This window comes from Adiantum capillus-veneris, chromosome 24 (assembly GCF_014529385.1).
Source record: "Adiantum capillus-veneris isolate H3 chromosome 24, ASM1452938v2, whole genome shotgun sequence".
NCBI lineage: Eukaryota > Viridiplantae > Streptophyta > Polypodiopsida > Polypodiales > Pteridaceae > Adiantum > Adiantum capillus-veneris.
In genome coordinates this window covers 56690469-56717353 of record NC_140954.1, presented here as the reverse complement: position 1 = coordinate 56717353, position 26885 = coordinate 56690469, and the positions used below count along the sequence as shown (strand labels likewise).

General features: G+C 43.4%; 1 protein-coding gene across 1 annotated transcript in view; it reads left to right on the top strand.

Annotated features, from left to right (window-relative positions):
• Positions 1-26885, top strand: part of APC4 (Transducin/WD40 repeat-like superfamily protein) — a 50945-nt gene that overhangs the window by 17899 nt on the left and 6161 nt on the right. The window contains exons 9-19 of the mRNA XM_086499053.1: positions 79-179; positions 263-337; positions 1083-1262; positions 3125-3216; positions 9416-9517; positions 9596-9700; positions 9978-10104; positions 10174-10380; positions 10465-10605; positions 10698-10782; positions 10933-11095. Coding sequence (XP_086355179.1) covers positions 79-179; positions 263-337; positions 1083-1262; positions 3125-3216; positions 9416-9517; positions 9596-9700; positions 9978-10104; positions 10174-10380; positions 10465-10605; positions 10698-10782; positions 10933-11030 — 1313 coding nt within the window. The 3' untranslated portion in view covers positions 11031-11095. The remainder of the gene's footprint in view (positions 1-78; positions 180-262; positions 338-1082; positions 1263-3124; positions 3217-9415; positions 9518-9595; positions 9701-9977; positions 10105-10173; positions 10381-10464; positions 10606-10697; positions 10783-10932; positions 11096-26885) is intronic.

Sequence of the window (26885 nt, the reverse complement as noted above, 5' to 3'; positions counted from 1 at the left end):
AGCTTCCTTTCTTTAATCTCTAGATAGCTTTTGGCTCTTAGAATTGGCTTTCATATTATGGCTGTTTTCTATGAGCAGGTTCTCATGCTAATGCCCAGGAAGAACTGCTCAGCCTGCTGTCATGTGGTTTGGCTAGTACTGGGGTACACCAATTTCTTGCTGTCTCATTGGGAGAAGGGGTAGGTACTACAGTGAACTATGTGGTTTGAAAAAACCATCCAAGTATGACTTTAATCTGGTTAACTAAGGTTATTCAATACAGGGATTAAAGAGGTTGAGCAAGACTATGGATACTGCTTTTCGGGAGCTTCATGTTATTATCTCTGAGCACTTGCAAGTAAGCCAAACCTTGTTATCCGGATGCTTTTGTTATGTGGGGTATACTTTTGTACATGGTGAATGGTTTTATCTCCAATCGTCTTATCTGAACTCTTTGCAATGAACGTGCTAAATTTTTTTTGAAGTGTGCCCTGTGTAAATTTGAATTCTGCCTAGATTACTTATTTGTTCTGGCTATGTCGTTGATTTTTGGCATGTTATGAATGAACATACTCGTTGTGCAGAGTTCAAGATCCTTTTAAATTATTGAAGTCCAGAGAGTAAAGTGATTAAATAAGAAGTAATCCCTTTATGGTCTTTATTGTTTTGTGGAGGATCACCCATCGTCACTTATCACTTTTTTGTGGGGATCAAGGTTTTATTGATATGCCTTATTATAGAGTTAGCTAGGCATTAATTTTTAACTTCTAATTTGCATAGCTGGCTTGAAGAGTATGTATTTGACTTATTCAAAACAATGTCACTGGGTACTAAATATTCGTTTTGGGCATATCAAAGGTGGATCTTTATTTATTTCTATGTGAAAGCTTCAATTGGTTTGCTTCGTGTTGAGGTTTAAGGGCCTGTTTTGCCATGATGAAGATATCATGGTTTGCCATGATGAAGCTAGCAATCTGAAAAATCATCAGTAGCAGTCATTTACTACAAATGCTGTGTGTCACAATATGCTGCCTTTTGATTTTATTATTAGGTATCCAGTTTAGTATTTTTATTCTTATTCTGAGACATTGAATGATTTGCAGCCAGTGGCTGAAATTCTTGCATTTCGAGTGGGAGAGCTGAGAGGCATATCAAGATGGCGTGCCAGGCTACAAAGCATTGGACTTGAAGAAAAACTTGTTGACCGAGCCATGGAGGATGCTGGTATGCTTCTTGTGCAAGTTGAACGCCTTCTTCGAATGATTTCTGACACAGCTGCACAGGTATGCTACAGCCTTTTTCCCCTTTTAATTTCCAATTGTCGATGATATATTGTGTCAAAGCTGGTTAAGTGTCATCTGACTTGTGAAGGCATTCGAATCTATCATGATTAAGGACCTATTCAATACTTGGAACTTTGTTATTGTGCCTTAAAAACACGTCCCTTCCTTTTATTTTTTGAGCAGAACGATTCTCCTATCAGTTAATCAAACACTCTGAAGGCTACAATCATGTCCTTGTACTACAGGTAAGCGGGCTCTGGGAGACTCTCCTATTATATAAGAGTGAGGCACAACAATGAGCTTAGAGGGCTATATCACACAATGGGAGGAGGGAAGAGCCAATGGTGGGCCTGTACTGCCAACAAAGTGCATCGCCCCTTCAAGCGATGCACCCTTCAAGCACTGATAAAAGCCCAGTGCCGTTGTTGCATCCCGTATGTGCTTGAACTGCCTTGCAAGTCAGCATACCGGCCTCGTAGATGATGGATGAGTTCCGACCACAGGTCTTTGATGCCCCCAGTGATGTAAGGCACCAAACACCCCTCAATTATATCAAGCCAGCAAGCTCTCGTATGAACCACATAGCAAGGTGGTTAATGAGTTTCGAGCCCTTCTGATTGTGGATTTAGAAGTGTGCCACAGCGTCTGGAGAGAGGGGCAACAAACGAGACATCCCTCTTCAATCTGAACTGCAAAACACTCATCCTCTACCTGGTAGCCTACTATAGAGGCAGAAAGAGTTGATCAAGCTACTTGATCTTGAGTGAAGGTCTTGTCCAGAAGGATGATAGGCATGAGGTGCAAGATCCAAAGCCAAATCTGTTGTGCTCCAGGGCAATCCCATAGGAAATGTTTTTGTGTCTCCATAGATGGCCACATGAAAACATGTTCTAGGGAGTGACCACTATTGTATATATGGATCACTGGGTGATGGGAAATATAATTTTTCTAGGTAAAAAAATTCTGGCAGGGTCCATATCCAATCTGTGAGTCTGGAGATGAACTGTAACAAACTCAGAAGGATCTTCAACAGAGGGACCTCAAGATTGCTTACAGGCTTCTACTAGGTAGTAGGAGTTATCGTACATCACTATCAGACAAAAGACCACATGTAAGTTGCAAAGAGTGAAGGCAACTTTGAGGATGTACTTAGAGGAGAAACCAATTCAAATGACTAAAGTTGAAGAGCCTAGAAGATTTCCCTTGCGTCTTCGATCAGGGGTCATGACGGACTCTAGAGTCTATGGATCTCAAGAGAGTGCAATGACACACTATCTTGACCAATTCCTACCCTCATTGTGGCAAGTATATATCCCGGCGTCTCTCTCAATGAAGCCATCTTCTATAGTCCTCGGAAATGGTTTTTTTTTATAAGGGGCTGTGTTGGTGTTGGCCATGTACTTTGTAGTTCACTGCCCGAGCTTCCGTCTTAGAACTCCGTTTCTCTTGTGTGGTGGTGTATCCATGTCATAGCCATAATCTCCTATAGCAGCTGTGTCACCAAAGCCCATCAAGCTCTCTGATCATCTGTCTTTGTTATCTGTCTCGAAGACATGAAGGCAAACTGTGGCAGTTTGTACCGGGGCATCAAACTCTGTTTTCAAAATTTTGCGGGCAACTGATGGGGTTGCTCTTGATCATACATAACATAAGAACCTTCAGTGAAGGTTCTTCATGAACCCTTGCTGTGCACAGAGTTCTCCAAGGCATGAAGATTCCACCATAGAAATTAAGACTATAACATAGTCTGTAGAATAATATGTCATCCTTCTTTTTGTTTATTATCAATCATATATACCCTGGAGCTTGATAATGCTTTTGAAATTTGAGGAAGTATGTTTTATGTGTACTGGGATTTTCAGTTTCGGATGTTCTTTGCATGGCTGACAAAATCACTTCGGCAGCTCAATAATGAAAACTCTCCTTCGACAGATCAGCTTCCATCCATAAACAGGTATTTTTTCTTCTTATGAGATCTGAGTCATAACTGATCACGTGAGAAACTATATGACAGTAGAGCAGGCTGAGTTTACCCTGCTGTTGGAAAGAGTTGTTGGGATTTTCTAGAATGAAAAATGACAAATATCTAGATTTGTGATTGTGGATTGATTTCAAAAGATTCTGAATTGCTCTACTAGAAAAAATCAGAGATTATAAAAGCCCTTGGGCTTTGATATAATAGAACCAAGAGACTTAGACATGTGATGGCACAATGAAGAAAGGAAATTGGCACCTGAGTAAGCTGCCAATTTCATGCTAGTTTTTCCTTGCCGCTTATTGTTTGTTCCGTGCAAGGTGCCAATTCCATGTGAACTTTTCCTATTTTGCTGGTAATCCTTTTTGAAAGGCAGGAGATTGTGACAGATCTGTGTGAGGTGTCAACGTTACATGAAGTTTTTCTATTTTGTTGGCAAGTTCATTTAGAAGACAGGATATTGACTCAAATTGTTTGTGTTCGTGTAATTTCGGCGGTGTATGTGCTTTTGCTTTTGGATAAACCAAGATGCCACAGGGTCTCATCTCGTCTTGTCTCTCTTTACTCCAAGACTCCCTTTGCATACAGATTCAGGAGATCTAGACTCATCACCACCAGACAGCCCAGGAATGCTGGAAGACCCAGCCTCGATCATACATGCCCTACCCACGCCCACCCATGTACACCCCACTTTGACATAGGATTTAGCTAGTCAGCTTGATGCACATTATGCTTGTACTCCCTTGAGCATATAGATGTGCACCTATACAACCTAGAGATAAAGCTTTGCCCCCTCCCCCCCCCGCCCAGTGCATCATGTATCTTGTATCATAGCCTCCCTTGAATCTCCGTCTCCCCCAACCCAGCCTAACCTAGCGCATAGAGAGAGAAAGAGGGGGGGGGGGGAGTAGCGTAGAGAGAGAGAAAGAGGGGGAAAAAGGGGCGTAGAGAGAGAAAGAGGCCAAAAAATGGCGTAGAGAGAGAAATAGAGGAAAATGTTGCGTAGAGAGAGAAAGAGGGCAGAGAGAGAGAGAGAGAGAGAGAGAGAGAGAGAGAGAGAGAGAGAGAGAGAGAGAGAGAGAGAGAGAGAGAGAGAGGTGAGAAGCGTAGAGAGAGAAAGTTTGCGAGCGTAGAAAGAGAAAGAGGGGTTTTAATATATATATATATATATATATAAAATGTGCCCGTGTAGAGAGAGAGAGAAAAAAAAAACCTTGTGCCTCTCCTTTTCACTCCTTTATCCCTCTCCCTCTCCTGTGCCGGCCTTCCGACCATGAGGAAGCAGAATGGCAAAGATGACCCGGTGGAGGATGCCATCCAAAAATGCAAAGAAGAGCTGAGCGAGTCCATGAGCATGATCAACCGCCACCTCCTAGGTACTATCAACATACTCGACACGCGCGTGGCAGCACAGGAAAGCACGATACATACACTCGAGGATCGCGTGAAGGCCCAAGATGAGGAAATCGCACTACTCAAGAAAGAGTTTGCAGAGGTGCGATCGCAGAATGTGGGAGAGCTTCAACCCTCAGTAATTGAAGAGCTTAACACGATTAAGGAACAAGTGCGGGCCATCAAAGAAGGTGGGGAGCAACAAAAAGAACTGACGACCTCGTGGGTAGATGTCATCACAAAGACCCAACAAAAGCAGAAAAGGCCGCAAAATGGATCGAGATTGTCAAGAAAGGGAAAGGCAAGGAAATAACCCCCACCCCCACACCAACCATCATCAACTTGACACTAGAAGAGGAGCAAAGGAGACGTGTGCCGGCCTTACATGTAAGGATATGTGGCCTCAAAGACTAAGATAATGTGGATGAAGAGGTAAAAGAACTCATGACTTTGGTGGGGGTCAACGAGCAAACGCATACGAGGGCCTGGAGAGTGGGCACCAAGAAAAGCGGGAGCAACGGAGAAACCTCGAAGGAAAGGGCACTCGTTCTCCGCTTCCCCTCCATGGAAGCGAAGGACTTCCTGAAGAAGAGACCGACTCTAAAGAAGACTAGCATCTTTCTTGGAGATTACCTCAGCCTCTCACAGATTGCTCATATGCAAGAAGTAATGCCGGAAATTAGAGCAGCAAGGGAAAAGGGGAAGATTGCTTTTTACAGGGACGGAAAAGGTGGTGATATTGGAGCGACGTCCCGCATGACGGTGCGAGACCTATGGGACCACATTAAAGATGGCAACCTGGAATTGTAAGGGGTCACTTCGTCTTGATGTAGGGGCCTTTGAGGATAGCTTCACAGGGAGAGACATCATCTTCTACTCTGAGACGCATCAAGCCCCTGGGCAATCCGTGCCACAGGTGAGTGGATATAGATGGGAGACAACTTGTAGACAAGAGACCAGATCGGAGCATTGAGGACGAGGCTTAGGGGGAGTGGCAGTTCTATTCAAGGAGGAGTTGCAGCCATTGATATATATAGCGCGCAAGGATGAGCATGCTAGGTACATGTGGGTGAGGCTTAGGGCAGAGACGGGCAGATACCTCTACATTGCTATCTGTCACTTTCCTCCTAGTATGTCAGTATATGCATCACCTAGGGGACAATCCCCCTTTGCTATTTTGGATAATGACATTTGGGAGTTTTCTAAGGATGGTGACATTATCATACTAGGGGATTTCAATGCTAGGATTGCCCACCACCAGACAATATTTTATGATACTCCCAAGGAAATGCTTAGGGAGCTGGACGTTATAGAGATGGGTCTATCCGGATTATCACAAGATGAGGAATACACTGAATATGGCAGATACTTGATAGATATGGGAACCGCACATAGATTGGCCATTTAGAATGGCCTACAAAGATTTTCGACAGCTGGAGGTTTTACTTGCTTCCACACCGACATGGTGCCAGCACAGCGGATTATGTTATGGCTCAACCAGGTCTCAGTTCCATTCTTTCAAGGTTTCATGGTGGGCACTAGGCCAATTGGAGTAGCAATTGATCATGCTATCTTGTCCTTCACCCTGACGTTTCAGTTCAGCACAGCTCCATTAGGAGAGGTCCCTACACACATCCGGTATACCTTCATGAGGGAGACGGACTTTGTGTATATGGATGAGATACATAGGAAGCTATGCACCCAGGAGCCAGGACGGCCACTAGATGAACTCACTGAGATACCGACAGAGACGCTCCATGATGCAGCATCAAAAGCATACCCCAGCCAGCCTACACGGAGACTATCTGGAAAAATGCCCCAGAACAGTTGGTATGATGAGGAGTGTAGAGAGATGAGGATCAAGTTACAGAGGGAAGTGCTCATGGGTACTACCACACATAGACAGTCACAGATTATCTTTCGTCGCCTAGTGCGACGAAAGAAAAGGGCTTATTTATCCCGCTAGAGCAGGATCTGTATCAATTATTTGTAAGTTAGGACTCAGGCGAAGCATGGAGGCTATTCCACGAACATTCACCACCACCAGCGGTCACCTCTACTGAGACATGGGGGGAATATGCCACATCTCTCTACACAGCATCGGGACAACCACCTCTACCGGACCCACTAGAGACATGCTCTGAGACACGTTCTTTCTTTTTTGCTGAGAGGGTAAGGAAAGCTATTGACAGGATGAAGACAAGGAGAGCACATGATCATGATGGTCTGGTAGCAGAGCACTTCATCCATGCCAGAGATATGCTTGTAGAGCTCCTGGCTATGATGTGTAATGGAGCCATGTATGAAGGCTTCCCTGAGACTTGGAGTATGTCCACGATTGTGCCTATTTTCAAGTCAGGAGATCCCATGATTCCCGAGAATTATGCACCATCATGGTTGGTCACACATTAGCTAGGCTGTATGCATCCATTCTTGAACAGGAGCCGAGTAGATGGGCAGAGCGAGAGGGCATAAGAGCACCAGGGCAAGCAGGTTTCAGGAGAGGTTTCTCCACTCTTGACCAGATTCTGACACTCAGAGCTATTATTGAGGAGGGTAGATACCATGGCAAGAGGATCTATTGTAGCTTTGTGGATTTCCGCAAAGCTTTTGACACAATGTCAAGAGCCAGACTTATACGCAGATTACAGGACATGGGTGTGCCTACAGAGCTGATTTGGGGGATTCTGGCTCTATACAGGACAATGATGGCCCGGGCGGGTACGCACCACTGAGGGAATGTCTGACATGGTCCTCTCCACTATTGGAGTAAAGCAGGGATGCCCCCTATCCCCGACTCTTTTTGGGATGTATGTGGATGAGTTTTCGGACTATGTAGAGCGTCAGGGGGACAGGGGGGACTCAGCTAGCGGGACATGGATTCCGCTGTTACTATATGCTGATGATATTGTGCTGATTTCTGACTCTCCAGAGGGGATGCAACGTCATTTGGATGCTCTGCATACATTTGCTCGTGATAGTGGATTGTCTGTCAATCTGGGGAAAACCAAGGTTATGGTGTTCAACACCACACCACAGTGGGTCACGAGGTCGGCACCCACATTTGTGTATGGCCAGGAGACTGTGGAGTACACAGATGCATATACTTATCTTGGGGTAGTCTTCGGTGGACCGGTGTTTCCACTAAGGAGAGCATCAGAGACTAGATTGACGAGAGCATGTGCAGCTTTGGGAGGACTGGAGAGGATGTGTTCGCAAGTTCAGTTTCAGGAACCGCGAACAAAGCTTTGGCTTTTTGACACTCTAGTGACTCCAGCTATGCTCTATGGAGTTCAGGTATGAGGACCCTCAGTAGACCAATATGGGAGATCTGGCAACACAGATGGATGGAGATGTATGGAGAGGCCTCTGGTCTCTATGATCGCTCGGATGATTCCCCCCCCCCCCCCCCCCCCCCCCCCCCCCCCCCCCCCCTCGACAACTAGCTCTACAAGGCGATACAGCATGGTTTCAGTCGCACGGTCTCAACATGGATAGATTACCGCCGCTTCAATACTCCCTGGATGCACCCTCCTTGTCTCTCACACGGACAAAGATCACCAGACTCATGCGTCAGGATCTGATTCAGCTAAATAGCAGGAGCACATGGATACAGCTGACGCAGGAGTTAGGCACGAAGATGGCCTTCTACAGAGAGCATATTCTCCAACTCACGGAGGACGGCTTTGTGACTAGGCGTGCATACATGGACACACACTTATCTCATGGGATAAGATGCGCTATTGGACAGATACGCACATCCTCACGTCAGCTCCAAATCGAGTCTGGCCAATTTCGAGGGGTGCCGGCAGGAGCTAGGATATGTCACCTATGTAACTTAGAGCCAGAGACAGAGCTGCACTACACATGTCATTGCCCGGCATACTATGAGATACGTGGCCGCTTCCACTGCCTGTTCAGAGAAGGGTTCGGACCTTTTCCTAGAGTCATGAGATACAAGGATCAGAGGTGTCTCGGATTGTTCCTGCTAGAGCTACGCAGACTTAGGGAGAGCTTGTTGAGGACATCAGAGAAAAGACAGTCTCATAGACGAATCACAGATTTCTTTACACCAGCCAAAGGAGAGCCAAGGGAGCAGCCAATCCAGATGTCCCCGACCTCGGGGGGTCTCCCACCACCAACGAAGGCTGCAACAGAAGATACTGATCACTCTAGCTCGACATGCAAGACGCCCAACCAGAGTACTGACCATGGAGGAGGTCGATGAGATCCAACAGCGACCGATGAGAGATTTCATCTGAACCCACAAATGACACCCCCCCCCCCCCCCCCCCCTCCCCCATTTCCTTTCTCCTTAGTGTTTTAGTGTTAGTTCTTTGTAATGTTGTAATTTCCGTACTCAGACATGGTATCAGACTCACCAATTGTAACTTTTTGGTGTCATAGGTCATTTTGGCCTTTTGAAGACGTTAATATAACATTCTTTCTCTCTCTCACACACAAATGCGTGTTACCCAGCTCCCTCTTGAGCAACAGGTTTTGGGGTCAAGACTTGTCGGGTAGATCTTTGAGGTCTCTGGGGATTGTTCCTAACGACACTAAAAACTTCTTGTCAACCCAGGTCTACTGATGCTCCACGTTGATGCTGTCAATGCATTATGTAGCAATGCAATCACATAGTAGGTCTAATTTTCAATAAAAACAAAAAATTCAAGGTTTATGAACTTTAAATCCACTAAATTTCAACCAAGGTTACTAATTCAGACTACTGATGCATATAGAGTGGGCAAAGTTATGCTAATGGAATTAAATTTTTTTTTGACAGTGAAGCTGTTGCACTGTTTTTGAAGACCCAATTTGAGGAGGACCTGTTAGGTCCTCATTTGGCTCCCGTGTCAGAAGATGCTGTCAGGATAGAGATTGGCATGTGAGTCATTGACATTAGGAATCCTCAATGCATTCAAGCAATGCGCTTACTTACTGCTGCTCGTTGTTTCACTTTCAGAGAAGAGTCTGAGAGACTAGAAGAGCTTGCCTTAATGGGTGGTTTTCTGGATTCCACCTTCCTTCATAAAAGCTTGAATCAACAAATCTCACAGCTGTTTGTAAGGTAAATCTCTTCTTGGAATTACAGCTATTATCATGGAATTTTCTGGGTCCAGAGAAAGCTCAGAAGCAAGACCTACATATCAGATAAGAGTAAGTTTAATCTTTGTGTTGTTTGAGGCCATTTGGATAATGAGTAGAGTTAAAAAGCAAGGAATCATGTGAGGAATGCTTGCTATTGGTTTATCCCTTTTAAGTTCTGTTTGAAATTTTTGAGCTGTAAAACTGAACAATAGCAGTCGTTTTGGTATTCAAATGTACTTGATACTTGCTGAATGCAGTTGCCAGAAAGCTTTCTCTATGCCATCCAAGATTGTGTCACAACAACTGAATTTTGAGAACATGCTTTTCCTTGGTCAACTTCACCAGCCTAATACACTCATTCCAATTTCATTGACATATTATGAGGTATTTCTCCATCTAAGGAAAGGTTGAGACTCGATGGAAGGTCTTGGTAAACTCGAGCTTTTTTCATAGGAGAAAGGAAACCCTGTCTCTCCAGAAGCTCCCTGCTATATTTGTTTTCTTACGCCAAACAAACTCTCTGAAGTGCACGGAATTGTTGGTATCATTCGCGAATGCACGGAGAACACTTCAGTATCTGCAGAGAAGACAAGAAGCTGGGAAGGTGTTGCTTTGCAAATTGGAGCTGGATTATCTTGTATCGATCTCTCTCTCTACAAGGTAACCACATTTATGGTAATGACACAGTGAAGAGGCAACCCTAATGATAGGACGATCTCTGATCACTTGCAACTTGATGGCCAGGAAAAGCAGCTTGTCCTGTTAGGACGGACAATCTCCTCCGCCAAGGCCTGGTTGATGATCTTGCCAATTGATGGCCTTCCATACAAGAAGATTACAGGAGCAGTTGAAGGGCCAGATCTTCCAAATTTGTGCCTGTCCAATGTAAGCTAGCTGTGTCGCGTCTTTTAAGCAGTGCTCTTTTTAAACCACTGTGCCTTTTACTTGGGTCTTATTTGAATTAAGGTTGCTTGCAGGGTGCAGTGTCTCACATCAGTCTGAGAGATGGAAGAGCTCGAATTCTTTCGTATGGAGATGTTGTGCCACCACTTGCTGTTAGTGGTAAGCTTTTTTCGAAAACCATCTATATTTCTTGAGCATCATGCTGGGTGTTGTATTTTTTAGAAGTTTTGCACTTTGTGGTCTTTCTTGCATTGCACTCTGAAACTTAGTGGGATTGTTCTCCCTAATCCACATTTTTAAATACGTCAGCATCAAGAGGGTTGGCATGTGTATTTGCCGGGCAGCGACGGGCATTGCTATATGACCTAGAAGAAGATGAAGACGGGCAAGACATTGAAATGGACTAGTTCGTCGAAGCTGCAGCACGGAGATGATAAGCAAACAAGACACAACTCATAATGAGCAAGACACGGTAATGTACATTTTCTGTTCATCTGGTTAATCAAGTACTTCGCATGTTAAAAGCTTTCCATGCAAAGGAGAAGGTTTACATGAGTTTGGAACCTTTTTTTAACATTCACTAATACGGAGGCGTCGCCTCCGGTGGCGGCACCTCTCTCTCTCTCTCTCTCTTTCTCTAATCTCAACAATTGGTATCAGAGCCATCATCATGTTGACATGAGCATAAATGCTATACTCTTTCTATTCTCTATGTTAGATTGAGCATCCTTATATGCTTAATCGCTAATCATAATTTCCCCTTAGACTCTTTAACAAATAAACATACCTACATGCATTGATTTAATCAAGGTTTAGGCATGTTCTTGGTAATTCCAATGAGCCACTACCTTCGCTTGGTGTAATCAATAGTGCTTGGTGTGATTAGGTTTAGGATTTGGTATTTTGATTGTTTGCATTGTGCATAAACCCTCCCATTTGGTGAGCTTGCAACTTTGGGTACCTTGGAGCTTTCACATCTACAAGAGCTTTTAATCGAAACTTCCTATGCCATGTTTGGATTATGCATGAGAAAGTAATGGCATGATTAATTTTGACAATAATTGAAGCATTTAGGCACGCATTCTCTGCTCGTTTTACTCATTAATTCTGTGTGTGCGTGTGTATGTGTGTGCCATTTGGACATGTGTGTTCACCCTTTGAAATTTGAGCATGTGTATGTTTACCTTTTGAAATTGAACATGTGTATGCTTATCTTTTGAAAAGATCTCGAAAAAGTCAAAAAGGCGTTTAATGCACTTGCCAAAAAGGTGTTATGCTTGTGGGACCATTGTCCAACTCTTTTTTAAAGAAGCCTTCACAAAAAGCCAAAGCTTTTCAGATTGCTCGAATTTTTGCTTGGCTGTCCGGACATGCTCGGAGGCTACCTGCCATGCCCACGCTCTCCATAACTCTCTTATTAAAAAAAAAGGTATCTTCCCACATGAGGGGGCTTTAAAGAAGATTAAAACGAAATTCTTTGAGTTCAAAAAGAAGATTCACAAAAGTGTTCAAGACTTCTCTCCATTCGAGCTTCAAAACAAAATTTCAAAGGTTTTTCAAAGTATAAAAGCTAAAGATGGCTTCACTATTAAAGTGAAGAGGTACTTCACGTAGGAGCGTTGAAGGATTTTTTTTTTCTTTCCCTCTTTCTCACAAACAAATTAAAGTCTAAAATTTTATGCACCCAAGTACAATGTTGTTTTGAAATACATATCTATTGGTGTTGTGCAATTGTGAGGAGTTTAGACACTGGCCTTGGTATTAAATTCCAAGTGCTAAGACTACTCCAAGGTGCAATGGAAGAAAAAGGGCTTAGAAAATTTAACGAGGAAGACTTACATACTTGGCAGACCCAAGTTAAAAGGTTACTGAATGAAAAAGGGGCTATGGAGAATAGTCAAGCCGACCATTATTGACTCATCTAGTGATGGAGCATATGTATAGACACGGGCTATGAGCGCACAAAACTTGGCCAAAGATGAGCATACATTAGGAATCATAATCACTACACTACATGACAATTATGTACACTTTACCGATGATTGTGAAACCTCGTCAGCAGCATGGGAAGAATTAGAAAAGAATTTTGGGGCTAGGAAAAAGAAGAGCAAAGTGAGTGTAAAGAAGAATCTATATAATTAAAAAAAGGAACCTAACGAAGATATTGCAAGCCTGGTCAATCGTCTTAAAAGCATGACCACATAACTAGCCTATGTGAACAATGCAGTACTAGAGGAGGACAAAATTGCAGTTCTTCTAGCATCCTTACCGCCTAGCTTCAGGAGTCGACTACACAGCTCTAGTCCAAGAGTCTACAAAAGAACTTTCATTGCCACAACTAGATTGTTTGTCCTTCTCTACTCCTACTCCCTTGTCTTTCGACTCTGTTACTAACACCATCGCGGTGCTATCGCTGCCATGGTTGTTGCCGTAGTCTTCTTATGAGCTTTATTGAATGGAAATGTAATGCTAAGTAATATTAATGCAAAACAAAAAATTGATGCTAATGCTCCTCCCCTTGAAATGAGCTTTCTAATCTCCTAATCCCTCATGGTGCAATAGAGCGGTCTTAGCATTTGGATTTTGTTCCAAAGCTAGTGTTTGAACTCTTCACAATCGCACTGTGTCTAAAGATATGTGTTACAAAATGACGTCATGCTTGGATGCATCAAATTTTAGACTTTATTTTTTTGTGAGAAATTTCTTTCGACACTCTTATGTGAAGTATCCCTTCACTTTAAAAGTGAAGCCACCCTCCCCAATTAGAAGCTTTTATACTTTGAAAAGCCTTTGAAATTTTGTTTTGAAGCTAGAGTGGAGAGAGGTCTTGAACACTTATTTGAATCTCCTTTTGAACTTAAGGAATTTTGCTTTAATCTTCTCTAGAGCCCCCTCCTGTGAGAAGATACCCTTTAAAAAAAAAAGGGGTAATGGAAAGCGTGAGCAGCCTCCGGTGCTTGTGCGGACAGTCGAGCAAAAATTCGGCCAATTTGGAAAGATTTGGCTTTTTGTGAAGGCTCCTCAAAAAAAGAGAGTTAGGCAACGATCTCACAAGTACAACACCTTTTTGGCAAGTGCATTAAAAGCCTTTTTGATTTCTTCAAAACCTTTCCAAAAGATAAACATACACATGTTCAATTTCAAAAGGTAAATACACATGTTTAGATTTCAAAGGGTGAACACACATGTTAAAAAAGCGTACACACATACACAAAAAATAAATAAATTAATGAGTAGAATGAACAGAGAATGCGTGTATAAAAGCTTCAATAATTGTCAAAATTAATCAAGCCATTACTTTCTCATGCATAATTTAAATATGTCATCGGACGATCTGGTGAAAAACTCTTGTGATGGGCTACGCTTTGATGTGTGTATAGATGTGAAGGTTCTAATGCACCCAAAATTGTAAGCTCATCCTTTAAGCACAATGCAGACAATCAAAAGACAAATTTCTAAACCTAATCACACAAAAAAACTAATCACACAAAAAACTATTGATTATACCAAACGAGGGTAGTGGCTCATTAAATTACCAAGAACATGCCGAAACCTTGATTAAATCAAGGTGTATAGGTATGCTTATTGCTAAAGAGTCTAAGGGAAAATTATGATTAGCGATTAAGCATATAGGGATGCTCAATCTAGCATAGAGAATAGAAAGAGATTAGCGTTTATGCTCATGCCAACATCATGATGGCTCTGATATACACGTTGATTTAATCAAGGTTTGGGCATTTTCTTGGTAATTCTAATGAGTCACTACTCTCGCTTGGTGTAATATAGTGCCTGGTGTGATTAGGTTTAGAATTTTGCCTTTTGATTGTCTGCACTGTGCATAAAACCTTTCATTTGGCGAGCTTGCAATTTTGGGTGCATTGGAGCCTTCACATCTATACACACATCAAAGCGTAGCCCATCACAAGAGCTTTTAATCAAATCTTCCTATGCCATATCTATTGGTATTGTTCGATTGTGAGGAGTTTAGACACTGGCCTTGGTATTAACTTCGAAGTGCTAAGACCACTTTAAGGTGCAATAGAAGATAAAGAGATTAGAAAATTTAATGGGAAGGGCTTTAATACTTGGCAAACAATGTTGAAAGGCTACTTAATGAAAAAGGGGCTATGAAGAATAGTCAAGCCGACCATCACTGACCCATCTAGTGATGGAGCATATGTATAGACACGGGCTATGAGCGCACAAAACTTGGCCAAAGATGTACAGACATTAGAATCACAATCACTGCACTACATGACAATTATGTACACTTTATCGATGATTCTGAAACCTCGTCTACTGCATGGGAAGAACTAGAAAAGAATTTTGGGGCTAGGAAAAAGAAGAGCAAAGTGAGTGTAAAGAAGGATCTATACAAATTAAAAATGGAACCTAACAAAGATGTCACAAGCCTGGTCAATCGTCTTAAAAGCATGAACTCACAACTAGTTTATGTGAATAGTGTAGTACTAGAGGAGGACAAAATTGCAATTCTTCTAGCATCCTTACCGCTTAGCTTTGATCGAATAGTGACCATCATCGAGAAAAAGGATCCAACACCAGATTTCCAAGATGTAATCAACTCTTTAATGTTGGGAAAAAGAAGCAAGGGAGGAATGTTACTTTAGGGGGAGGAGGTTTTGCAGTTATTTTGAATAATAAAACTTGTTTCAAGTGTGGCAAAGAAGGACACATAGCAAAGGATTGTCTAACATCAAAGACTTGCAGCATTCGCAGAAAGAAGGGTCATCTTCCTTCCAAATGTTTCAAGAAAGACAGAGGTAGCACCTGCAGAAATCCGAGGCCCAAAGTTTGTTTAGCAGAGGTAGGCAAAGATGAAGATGAAGAAAAAGACGACAATAGTCTTGGCCTGTATATACTTGAGCTACACAGACACAGAGATAGTTTACTGAGGAGATCTGGAGAGAGACAATCCCAAAGATTTCTTCACACCAGACACTGGACAGATAGAGGAGCAGCCACCATTGCAAAGCTCAGCTCATACTCACACCTGTGGTACTCTCATTGACCGAGCATTGGAGCTAGGGAGATCGAGACACCCACGACTAAGGAGAGGAGCTTCACAGCATCGACAGAGACTACAATAGAGGATTTGAGCCATACTATCTCGACATCGAGAGTACAGTTGAGGATGGATTCATCACCCATTGTATCTCTCTCTTGTATTGGGCACCCATTGTATAGGTGATCACACATACCTCACACAGTTCCAGCTAGTAGCACTTCTAGATTTATTTTAGTATGTCTTTTTTTGTTGTTTTTTTTTGTACTCAGACATGGTACCAGATTCACAAGTTTGTAACGGATTGATCTCATTGTCACAAACTGCTGACGTGTCAAAGCCCTGAAGAAGAGAGCCAACTTGCAGATGTCGGCCGAGAGGCCTAAACCCTAAGAAGAACAAGTAACAGAAGAAGAAGTCCTACCAACTTATGGGGACCCCGTCCGATGGGGCCCCAAGAGACATAAAGGATTAAAATAAAGCAAGATCCACACACAGAGAAAGACTTGCGCCAATGCTGATGACGTGGCAGCTGTATGGCCAAAACCCGAAAATTGCGTTGACATGATGACGTGGCAGGCTGTACGGATTTTCGCGTTTTGCATTGGTTGATGACGTGGCAGTTGTACGGATTTCCATTAATTACGCTGGTAGCTTTTTGGCATTGCTTTTGGGCCAGATGCTTTTGAGTTTGAAGGCTTTTCACTGTAAACTGCTTTTGGGGCCTAGGGCCTTTAAATATGTGTCAAGGGCTCATTCTCTGGCATGCTTCTTGGAGAAGGTGCAGAGTTTGGAGTACTGGCTCGTACTGTGTTGATGCAATATAAAGAAGGGAAAATTACCAAACTACCCTTCTAATTTGTGAAAATTCCCTTCAAATTTCAAAAATTCCCAAAATACACCCGATATTTTGTCATAATTTTCCAAAATGCCCCTCAAATTTTTCTAAAATTCCCAAAATACCCCTGGTTGTGAGATTAAATTTTTCCAAAGATAAAAAGTTTGTACCTTTCATAAGAAGACTGATTATCTATCAATACAAGATACTAAAACTAGAATTTGAGTAGGTTATGTAGGCCTTGGAGATGAATTGCTTCCTTATTTTTAGATATAATTGCCCTTTTTTGCGAGGTAATTTGTGACAAATTACATGCTAAGCACTCAAAAACGGATCTTGATTGTCAAAAAAGAGTAAAGAACTGTTAAGCTTGAATAATCCAACCAAAATAGATACAAGGGTATTTTGAGAATTTTTGAAATTTGAGGGGTATTTTGGGAATTTCCACAAATTAGAGGGGTATTTTGGGAATTTCCACAAATTAGAGGGGTATTTTGGTAATTTTCCCTATAAAGAAATACCGAAAGGGGCGCCAAGTTTGTGGCCAATACTCTTTGGGATGGAGTTTCGCCACTTCGTGTCGTGTGTCGTCTCTCTCTTTCAGTTCAGTTGTTATTGAAGTGCTAAAAGTCTGTTCAGTCTGTTCTGTTCTATTGGCACGTGGTGCCCGTCTTGTGACAGTGGTATCAGAGCATCAGGCGTGTGCTTTTCTGAAAGCATACCGGTCCTACCAAAGAGCAGACAGAGCAAGATCACACTTCCAAAGTTTATTGGAAATTTTAGCTTTGTGCTCCGACCCCGGACTTATTAGCCACTCCCACCCTTACTTCATTGCGCATCGGGCGCGCTCCCGTCTTCATCGCTCTATCTTACTGGGCATAAGTCATAAAGAACCCAAGACATGGATTCAACAGAATATTGCAGTTTCTACTCAACGAACTCCATGACATTCTTTTGCGACAGCCTCAGCAGAATCTTCCGATGTTGCAAACTTTTCAACAATTTTTGAACTACATGTTACCCCTCTGATGCCCCAGGTGGTACCTCCTCCTCCGACACCAGAAAGTACGAGAGCTTCCAATTGGCAACTTTCTCAGCCATCTTTTCCGATCGGGGGAGTTTTCAGGAATATGGTGCAACCATCTGACCCTGATCCAGTGCAACCGCCTTTGCCACTGTCGTGCCCCCACCTCCACCACCACCACCGGCGCCAGGCTACAATGGTTGGAGCCCATATGGATACCCTTATTATCCATACCCGAGATATGCGTCTAACCAACCCAACGATTTCAAAGATGGCGGCACGATAGTCAACTTTTTCGCTTTTTTCGGGGTGAAGGATCGCAAGAAAGCATTGCAGTTCCTACAGCAATTCAACAACATCTATGCTTTGGGGAACTATACAGAAGATTCCAAGATTTCTCGAGCAGCGAGATTTCTTAAAGATAATGCTATGCAATGGTGGAGTTCAGTCGCGACACAACCGCATGCTCCAAGGACCTGGCAAGCTTTCAAGACAGTTTTTGCACGTAGTTACATGACTTCTATGTTTGAAGTCCGGATTTTGGCAGAGTGGGGCAACTTGAAATGCTTGCCACCGAAACCATGGACGAATATAACCAAAGGCTTCTCGACGTGTACCTTCTGGTGTCCTCCTTTAGATCTATTCCCTTGGAGGCCCAATGCGAGCGATACACCATTGGACTACCATCACCATTGCAAGAATATTGTATATCCAAGCAAGTCTCCACCATGCAAGAACTTATGGACCATGTTGCGGTCGGCTACAAACTGATGAAGGGAAAGCTAGAGTTTACCACAGAAGAATCTCCGGCCACTAACCACAACTCTCGGCAACAACGAACAAATTCTCTAGAGTCGTGAAAATCAACCGCAAAGGCTTCGTTTGACGCCTCAACAACGAGACACCTTACTACAAGAAGGCCGATCCTTTGGATGCTTTCAAACAGGGCATAATCATTCTAATTGTCCCAAACGCACTGATAGACCAGAGGAGCCGACGCCCGTACCAACGGTCAAAAGAACCCCAGCGCCACCTCCTGCTAAGAGAGCTAGACCCGCTATTGGACTAGTTCTTGATATTTATGGCATCGCCTTGAGAGTATAAATGAATTGTGTCGAGCATATGGCAATGTCAATGGTTTCAAAGCCCTTATTTTCTTTAACCCCGGAGCTACAGAGAACTTCATCCATCCAGAATTCTTAAAGTAGATGCACTTTGATTATGATGTAGAGGGTGGAGAAATTGAAGCTGAGCTAGCCACGGGGCAAACTCAGAAAGTGGTACCGCTTATTAGTGCTCTTCCAATGACTATTCAAGATTATCATGGAAAAGCTGATTTTCACATCATGAAGTTGGGCAATTGCGACGTTCTCTTGGGCATGCCTTGGCACGACAAGAATGATGCAACTCTCCAGGTTCGGAACCGAACCATCACCATGATGCAGAAGGACAAGCCAGTCGTCCTCAAAGTTCAATTGTCCAAACAAAACCTCGAATCAACTCTCTCTACTTGTTTTTCTTTATTTCTAGAAAGTATTGCTTGAAAATTTGTTTGAAATTTATTTGAAATGGATGGTATCTGTTTTAAACTTGTCTTGGTGCCGACTTGAAATGTTTGACTCTGGTTTTAATATTGGTTTCAATGATTGGTGATTTTACTCCCGGGTGGAGTAGTGAGAAAGGATGATTGAAAAGTGTTGTTGTGACTCTCGGCCTGGACCTGAATGGTTATGCGGGAGGAGTATTAAGAAGTCTGAGCAATGGTTACTCTCAGCACCTCCAAATGACGCAGGCTACAGTCTTGGGGGCATTTGGTTGTAAAAGGCCTCTATATCTGCAGGCTTGGACCTTTTTAGGTTATGCGGGAGGAGTGATGAGGGAGTCATTGAATATCTCGCGGCCTGGACCTTGTTAGGTTATGCAAGAGGAGTGCTCATCAGCGGCTTTATGTTTCTATGTCTTGTAACATGCATATGTGAGTATTTGTGTTGCATTTTGATGTGCCAACCATTGAATATTCCTAATTGGATGAGATTGCTTGGGTATGTAATTTTAGTGCATCAAGACACCCGTGGAAGATCAGTACGGTCTGGGTGTGATGGCTAATTTTACTACGCCGGAATATCAAGAGTTCCGATCTAGACGAAAGCAGAAGCTAACTTCTTGATCAAAAGAGCCGGAAGGAGAAGCTAACTCCTTAACAAAAAGGGCAAACTGATTGTCCCTCGGAAATTTTTGAGCTAACAGGGATTACAGCATACCTACAAATTTTTGTAGGTATGCTGTAATCGCGGACGATTATTCTCTTTTAAGAAGGGGATATGTCACAAACTGCTGACGTGTCGAAGCCCTGAAGAAGAGAACCAGAAGGTGCAGAGTTTGGTGTACTGGCTTGTACTGTGTTGATGCAATATAAAGAAATGCCGAAAGGGGCGCCAAGGTTTGGGGCCAATAGTCTCTGGGGTGGAATTCCGCCACTCCGTGTTGCGTGTCGTCTCTCTCTTTCAGTTCAGTTGTTATTGAAGTGCTAAAAGTTTGTTCAGTCTGTTCTTTTCTATTGGCACCTGGTGTCCATCTTGTGACACTTATAGGTCATTTTGGCCTTTTAAAGAGGTTAATATATCATTTCATTTCATTCGGTCTCTCTCTCTCTCTCTCTCTCTCTCTCTCTCTCTCTCTCTCTCTCTCTCTCTCTCTCTCTCTCTCTGCCCAATATGCAAGTGAATGCATTGTGTGCATACTGCAACAGGCCAAACCCTAAAACCAGGCGAAACCCTAAATTACAGGCAAAATCCTAATCTACAACAAATCAACGAAATTCTAATCTGCAGTAGAAAACCCTTATTTGCAGCAGATCAGTAAAACTCTAATCTGTAGCAAAAACCATAATCCATAGCAAAAAACCCTAATTCGTAGCAAATTAGCAAAAATCTGCAACACAAACCCTAATGCGCAATAGAAAACCATGCTTTGCTATGTACTGACTTGCTCTTGTCATCTTCGATGCCTGCCCTCTACCTGCATCTTCAGCAACCCACCCTCTCTCCCTTTTCAGCTTGTTTGATCGTATCAGCTTCACTATCTGTTGCATGTCTTGTTGCCCATTAGGCATGGCAGTCTTTGTGTGAACGTAGTGGAATCTTTCAGGTCCCCTTCTCGGGTTGGTTTGGATTCCTCTACCTCTCCCTCTCCCATTGTGGTTCTCGAACATGAAGAAGCAAGTTGACAAGGACGACCCTCTGGAGCAGACCATTCAAAAATGCAAAGAAGAAATGTGCGAGGCCATCAACAAGATTAACCGCAATCTCCTAGGCACAATAAAGACGCTTGAAGAACGCGTGCTGGCTCAAGAAAGCAAGATAAACATGCTTGAAGGTCGTGTGACTGCCCAAGATGAGGAGATTGCATCACTCAAGAAGTAGCTTTCAAAGGTGCGATCACGAAACACACTTGAAGAGGGAGATGTAACAAACTTGGACACTCCCAAGTCGAGAATCTACCATGACACCACAATAATCACTTCAAAACAGTTCACAGTTCACAATTGATTCGACACTGGCCCGGCGGAGTTCCGTGCCTAGAGATATTGGCCCCAAAGACTGGCGCCCCTTTTGGTATTTCTTTTTATATTAATCTGTGTTCAAAGTACAAGAGTGCAGGCAGGCGCTCACACTTAGACTCTGCGTCCAGACACTCTGAGTTATGAGTCCAGACGCTCTGAGTTATGAGAGGCCTACCTGCTTATTTAAAGATTACAAGGGATGCCAAAAGCAGAGCCCCAAAAGTTGGTTAACTCAAAAGCTTGGCTATTTTTAAAAGCCCTCATAAAATAAAGCAAAGGCTCTTTCTCTCTCTTTCTCTTATGCTTTAATAAAATAAAGCAACCTTAAAAAAAAGGCTCCAGCGTAAAACTTCAGCCAGAAGTGTGTAGCCAAAAAACTGCCTCAGCTTTCCGTAAAACGCGGAGGTCCGTACATGTTGCCACATGGCATCTTTTCCGCGAATTGCGGACTTGTCCGTACTGCAGCTCCACGTCAGCATTTTAAGGGATTTCTGATGCTGGCCAGCCTGCAATTCATGCTTAAGAGAGGATGTGTGCGTGTACAGGGCAACCACGTCATCAGTTTGTGACATACCCCCCTCTTGAAAGCATTGTAATCGCCCTCTATTACGCCTGCAAAACAGACAGAGGCCATAAACTGTCTTAGCAGACACTGACTGTTAGTACCGACGCGCTAGGAACGCACATCTAGCACATGTACCAATTGACAGTCACTTCACACGACATCATAGGACATCACTTGACATCACAAGACAAATCACATTCAACATCCATTTGGATCTTAGACCATGATTTATCTGCAATGCAGTTAGCAATCGCATCTAGATCCACTCAGGACCTCATAGATGCCCGATTGACTAACCCCTATCGCAACCATGTCTATTGAAGATCTTCAAACCAAAATGCTGCAATCATTTCGTCTATCGGTTCCTCCACTCCAAAAAAGTCAAGAACAAATCAGTTTCATGTTCAGGAATTCCATTTCATAAAGTCATACAGCAGAATACTGTCAGCTCTCAGTATCCCTGAAGCTCAAAGAGACATCAGTGACTCTAGTATTCAAAAATCGAGGCATCTGTTGACAAAGGAGCGGAGTAACTCCCCTCTTTACTGCACCAGATCTCCGGCCAAGCTGAATTCGGGGTTCCATTTGGAGTAGACTATGCTAAACCAAAAGCTTCAAGGTAAAGGTTCACAATTTGAGGAGTATCCGCTAGGTCCTCCTCCTCCATCCACTTCGCATCCAATGCAGGATAGTTCTTGAATTTAACCAAGAAGCGCCTTCTTACTTTACCCTTATTCCTTTTGTCCTTATGTACCAAAATCTGTTTAGGAACAAGGATCTCCTCGTTTTCTTCCACTTCAGGTTGCTCATCAGGCTCCCCATCTTCGGGTACATCTCCTTTAAAAGGTTTCAAGACACTCACATGAAATGCATTGTGAATCCTCCAAGTGTCAGGCAGTTTCAGTCGGAAGGAGACATCGTTGATCTTTTCGGAGATCTGAAAAGGTCCGTAGTATCACATACTAAGCTTTGGCAAAAGCCTCTCCTTTTCCTTCTTCTTTCTCAGGCGTGCCTTCTCAAAACGTAAGAGCACCCATCATCCTCCTTCAATTTCAAATCGTGACGATGGCGATCCATTGCCTTATTCTGTCTTTCCTGAGATTTTTGCAAAGCCTCGCGGACCTTGGCAAAAGCCGTGTCCAAGTCGCGCGTTTTCTCATCAGCTTCAAAAATCTTATCTTTCGTGCTTAGGAAGGGTGGAACCTTCGCAGCACCTTCAATAATCTCAAATGGCGCCTTCCCCGTCGAAGAGTGTATCGTGTTGTTGTAGGCAAATTCCACCAAAGGTAGATACTTTTTCCATTGAGTCTTCTGATTCGAGATATAAGACTTAAAATAAATCTAAAACTACTGAATTGGCAATCTCAGATTGCCCGTCAGTCTGCGGGTGAAAAGATGACGAGAACTGCAACCGCGTGCCAGTGTTCTCCCAAATTACCTTCGAAAACAAACTCGTGAATCTGGGGTCCCTGTCGGAGACAATCGTCTCGGGCATGCCATGTAATCTAAAAATCTGGGCCACAAACAGTCTCGCTAAGTGATCCGGCTTGACTGTTTTCTTCATTGGAATGAAATGAGCCTACTTGCTAAATCTGTCAATAGTAGTCCAAATACCATCATGACCACTCTGTGTTCTCTGGAGACCAAAAATGAAATCCATTGCAATACTTTCCCAGGGGCGGGTGGTATGGGCAAAGGCTGTAACAATCCCTGTGCTTTATGCCTATCAAACTTGACCTTTTGGCATACCAAGCAACTGCGCACAAACTCGTCCACATCCTTCTTGAGTCTCGGCCAAAAGAAGTATCTCTCTACCCCTTTCAAGGTGGTAGCAATGCCGCGGTGACCTGTAAAAGTCGGACAGTCTCATTCAGTCATAACCTTTTCCCTCAACGGTTGTGTAACGCAAAACATGGTTTTCCTCATCAAGTAGCCATCCCGAATGGAATATCCCGCTACTATCTCCCCATCCCGTATCCGTGTGAAAATGTCTGCAAAATCCGTATCCGTGGCATACTGATCGACCATATCCTCGAAGCTCCTATGGTGAATCACGGAAATAGCCAGAACCAATGGCTTCCGAGACAAAGCATCTGCCACCAAATTCTTCTGTCCCTGCACATGGACAATCTGGAAGTGAAACTGTAACAAGATGTTCGCCCACCGCATCTACTTTTCCTATAGCTGCTTCTGTGACAAGAAGTAGCGTAAACTCTGATGGTCTGTAAAGACAGTAAAATTTGTCCGAGCAGGTAATGCCGCCATTGAGTAAGAGCATGGATAACCGCGAAAAGCTCTTCCTCATAAACCTGTGTTGTCAAATCCGTCCTTGAGAACAATCGGCTCTCCTAAGCAATGACATGGCCTTCTTGCATTAAGACCGCACCCAGACTACGACCACAAGCATCACAACATACTTCAAATGACTTCTACAAGTTTGGCAAAGTCAAAACTGGTCCCGTAGTCAATTTCTCTTTCAAAGTCTGAAAGGCAGTCACTTCTGTGGGTCCCCACGAGAAAGGGACTCCTTTCTGTGTCAAGATATGCAAAGGGGAAGCAACCTCTGAAAACTTTTGAATGAACCGCCTGTAGTACGAATACAATCCCAAGAAGCTTCTAACTTCATGGACATTCTTCAAATCGGGCCAATCACGGATAGTCTCTATCTTGGCCGGATCTATCTGCACTCCTGTTGCTGACACAATGTGACCCAAAAAGTGTATCTCTGGTAGGAAAAATTCACTTTTCTTCGCATTAATCACTATGTGATCGTAATGCTTGAAAGACTTGAAGCAGATGATCTCTATGTTTTGCCTCAATCTTGGAGAAAACAATGATATCGTCAAAGAAAGTGCCAACAAATAGCTTGTACTCTCGAAAAATCCTGTCCATCATCCGATTAAATGTTACAGGAGCATTGGTTAGGCCAAAAGGCATCACCAAAAACTCAAATAACCCAAAAGTCGTCCGAAAGGCTGTCTTGTAGACATCTCCCGACGCGATTCGAATTTGATGATATCCACTTTTCAAGTCGATCTTGCTAAAGCACGAGGATCCCTGAAGTCGGTCAAGTATATTAATCGGAAATTTGGTCTTGATGGTGATTTTGTTGAGAGCTCTATAATCGATGCACATTCTCCAAGGTCCTTTTTTCTTCAAAACCAACAACATTGGAGAGCAATACGGTGAAGTACTAGGCTAGACAAGATCCTTTCCCAAGAGGTCTTTCACTTGGTTCATAATCTTTTTGTTTGGGCTCGGCTCACACGGTAGGGTGGCCGGTTTGGTGGTGTGCTTCCAGGTATCAGATCAATGGTATAATCTTCAGGACGAGCGGGTGGTAACTCGCCTGGCAGGCCCTTTGAGAAGCAATCGGCATGAGAGTGGAGAAAATCTTAGCGTTCTTTATCAAGTTCAGACATATTTGTCTTGTCCTATTACTCAACTCTTTCATAAAGATCGAGTAAACAAACAGACCGGATTTCATTAATTTTGAAATGGCCGAAGCCGATACAATTGGAACAGACTCGCCCTTAAGTTTTACATCGAGTACAATGGTTCTGCCCTTCTCTGTGGTCAATGTTGCTTTTCTCACCCGATAGTCGACCACGGCGTTGTTCTTGTGGTACCAGGGAATTCCCAAGAGAACATCACAACCTTCCAAAGGCATTATGTAAAAGTCCTCATGCCCCAAATACCCCTGACAATGCAACCGAAGTTTGCCAATGACAGCTGTCATGGCTACGTCCCTGCCGGGTGCCGCTAGAACTGCGTCTGCAAGTGGTCCCATCCAATGGGGAGAGATCTTGAGCTGCACCGTCAATTCCGGTGAAATGAAGCTGGCCTTGGCTCCTCCATCAAAGAAGATCAGGGCTTCTTGGTCTTTCACTTTGCCCCAAGCTCGGCAAAGTTCTGTACTCTCGTCCATCGTGCTGGGATCAGTACCCACGCAATCTGGAACCAATCCTGTTTTCATCTTGCCTTTTCTTCCACGTTCCTCAGCTGCTCTCGAACTCTCAGGCCTTTCATCGTCCTTGTCGTTCTGTTCTTTCTGTGCCTTTTTAGGGCACTTCGCGGAGATATGCCCAGTTTCCCCGCATCCAAAGCACTTCCCCTCCTTGATGTAGCGAGCCCTCTCTTGAGGAGTGAGTTTGGGCCGTGCATCCTTCTCTTTCTTTTCCGGATTGCTCTTTCTCTTTCTACTTTCATTTGTCGAAGTCTGTTCGGCTCTTTGCGTCATGATCTCATCGGTGGGGTAGGTCAAACTGCCTGAGTGAATGGCAAAACCCAGTTTCGCATGACTCATCAACTCCTGAATGGAAGCTGACTTTTGTTCTAAGCAGTGATCTCGGATCTTTGTAGGAAGACCCAAGGTAAACCGCTCAACCTGTTCCTTGAACAAGATCTTCTTAAATGAAGAGGCAGGTAGAAAAGAGCTCCAGAATCTCTTGCAATAAGCGTCCACTGTATTCTTCTTGGTCATCCGAAGATGGTTCCAAGCAGTTCGTATGTCGCGTTCATACTCTCGAGTCAGCCAAGAAGAAATAAAAATCCTTTTGAATTTCAGCCATTTAACTGGCATTGTCTTGTTTAATAGAACCATGGACCACCAAGTTCGAGCATTCCCCTTAAATTAAGAGGCAGCTCTCGGAATCTTAGAGTGCTCTGAGTAACGCCCTCCCGAGAAAGCTATGTCAAACTGCTGTATAAAAGACAAAGCCTTCGAAGCATCTCTATAACCAGAAAACGTGTCAAATTTAATTGATTGTCCACCTTCCTTAAACTCTCGTACTTTCTTGCTTTTGTCTTCCAGAAAGTCATAGTGGTTGGCTTTGTAAAAATTCATCTTCTTTGCATAAAAGCTGCTGTCATCCGAGTCCGAACTAGACAAGTCCTCTGTAGAACTGTCAACCACGGGGCAAGATTTAGACTTCTTTGCCTTTTTCTTGCCCTTTTCCGAAGTGTTGCTTTTTGCTTCGCTTTTTGCCTTTTCGGTCTTCTTCGCTCGAGTCAGATGAGCTAGAAGAACTGTCAGAAGAAGAAGAAGAACTGGGTACTCCTTCAAATCGAACACGATTCTTCTGCTTTCTTGCCTTTTCAAATGTAGATTGACGACCCAAATAACTCGGGGAGTCGGTGCCTTTCTTCTGCTTTTTTTCGTGCTTTTTAGCTTTGTTCTGCACGTCAAAAAGCTGAGCAATTCGTGCATCCACCACCTTTGCTAATTCTTTCTCTGTATACTTCTTGGGA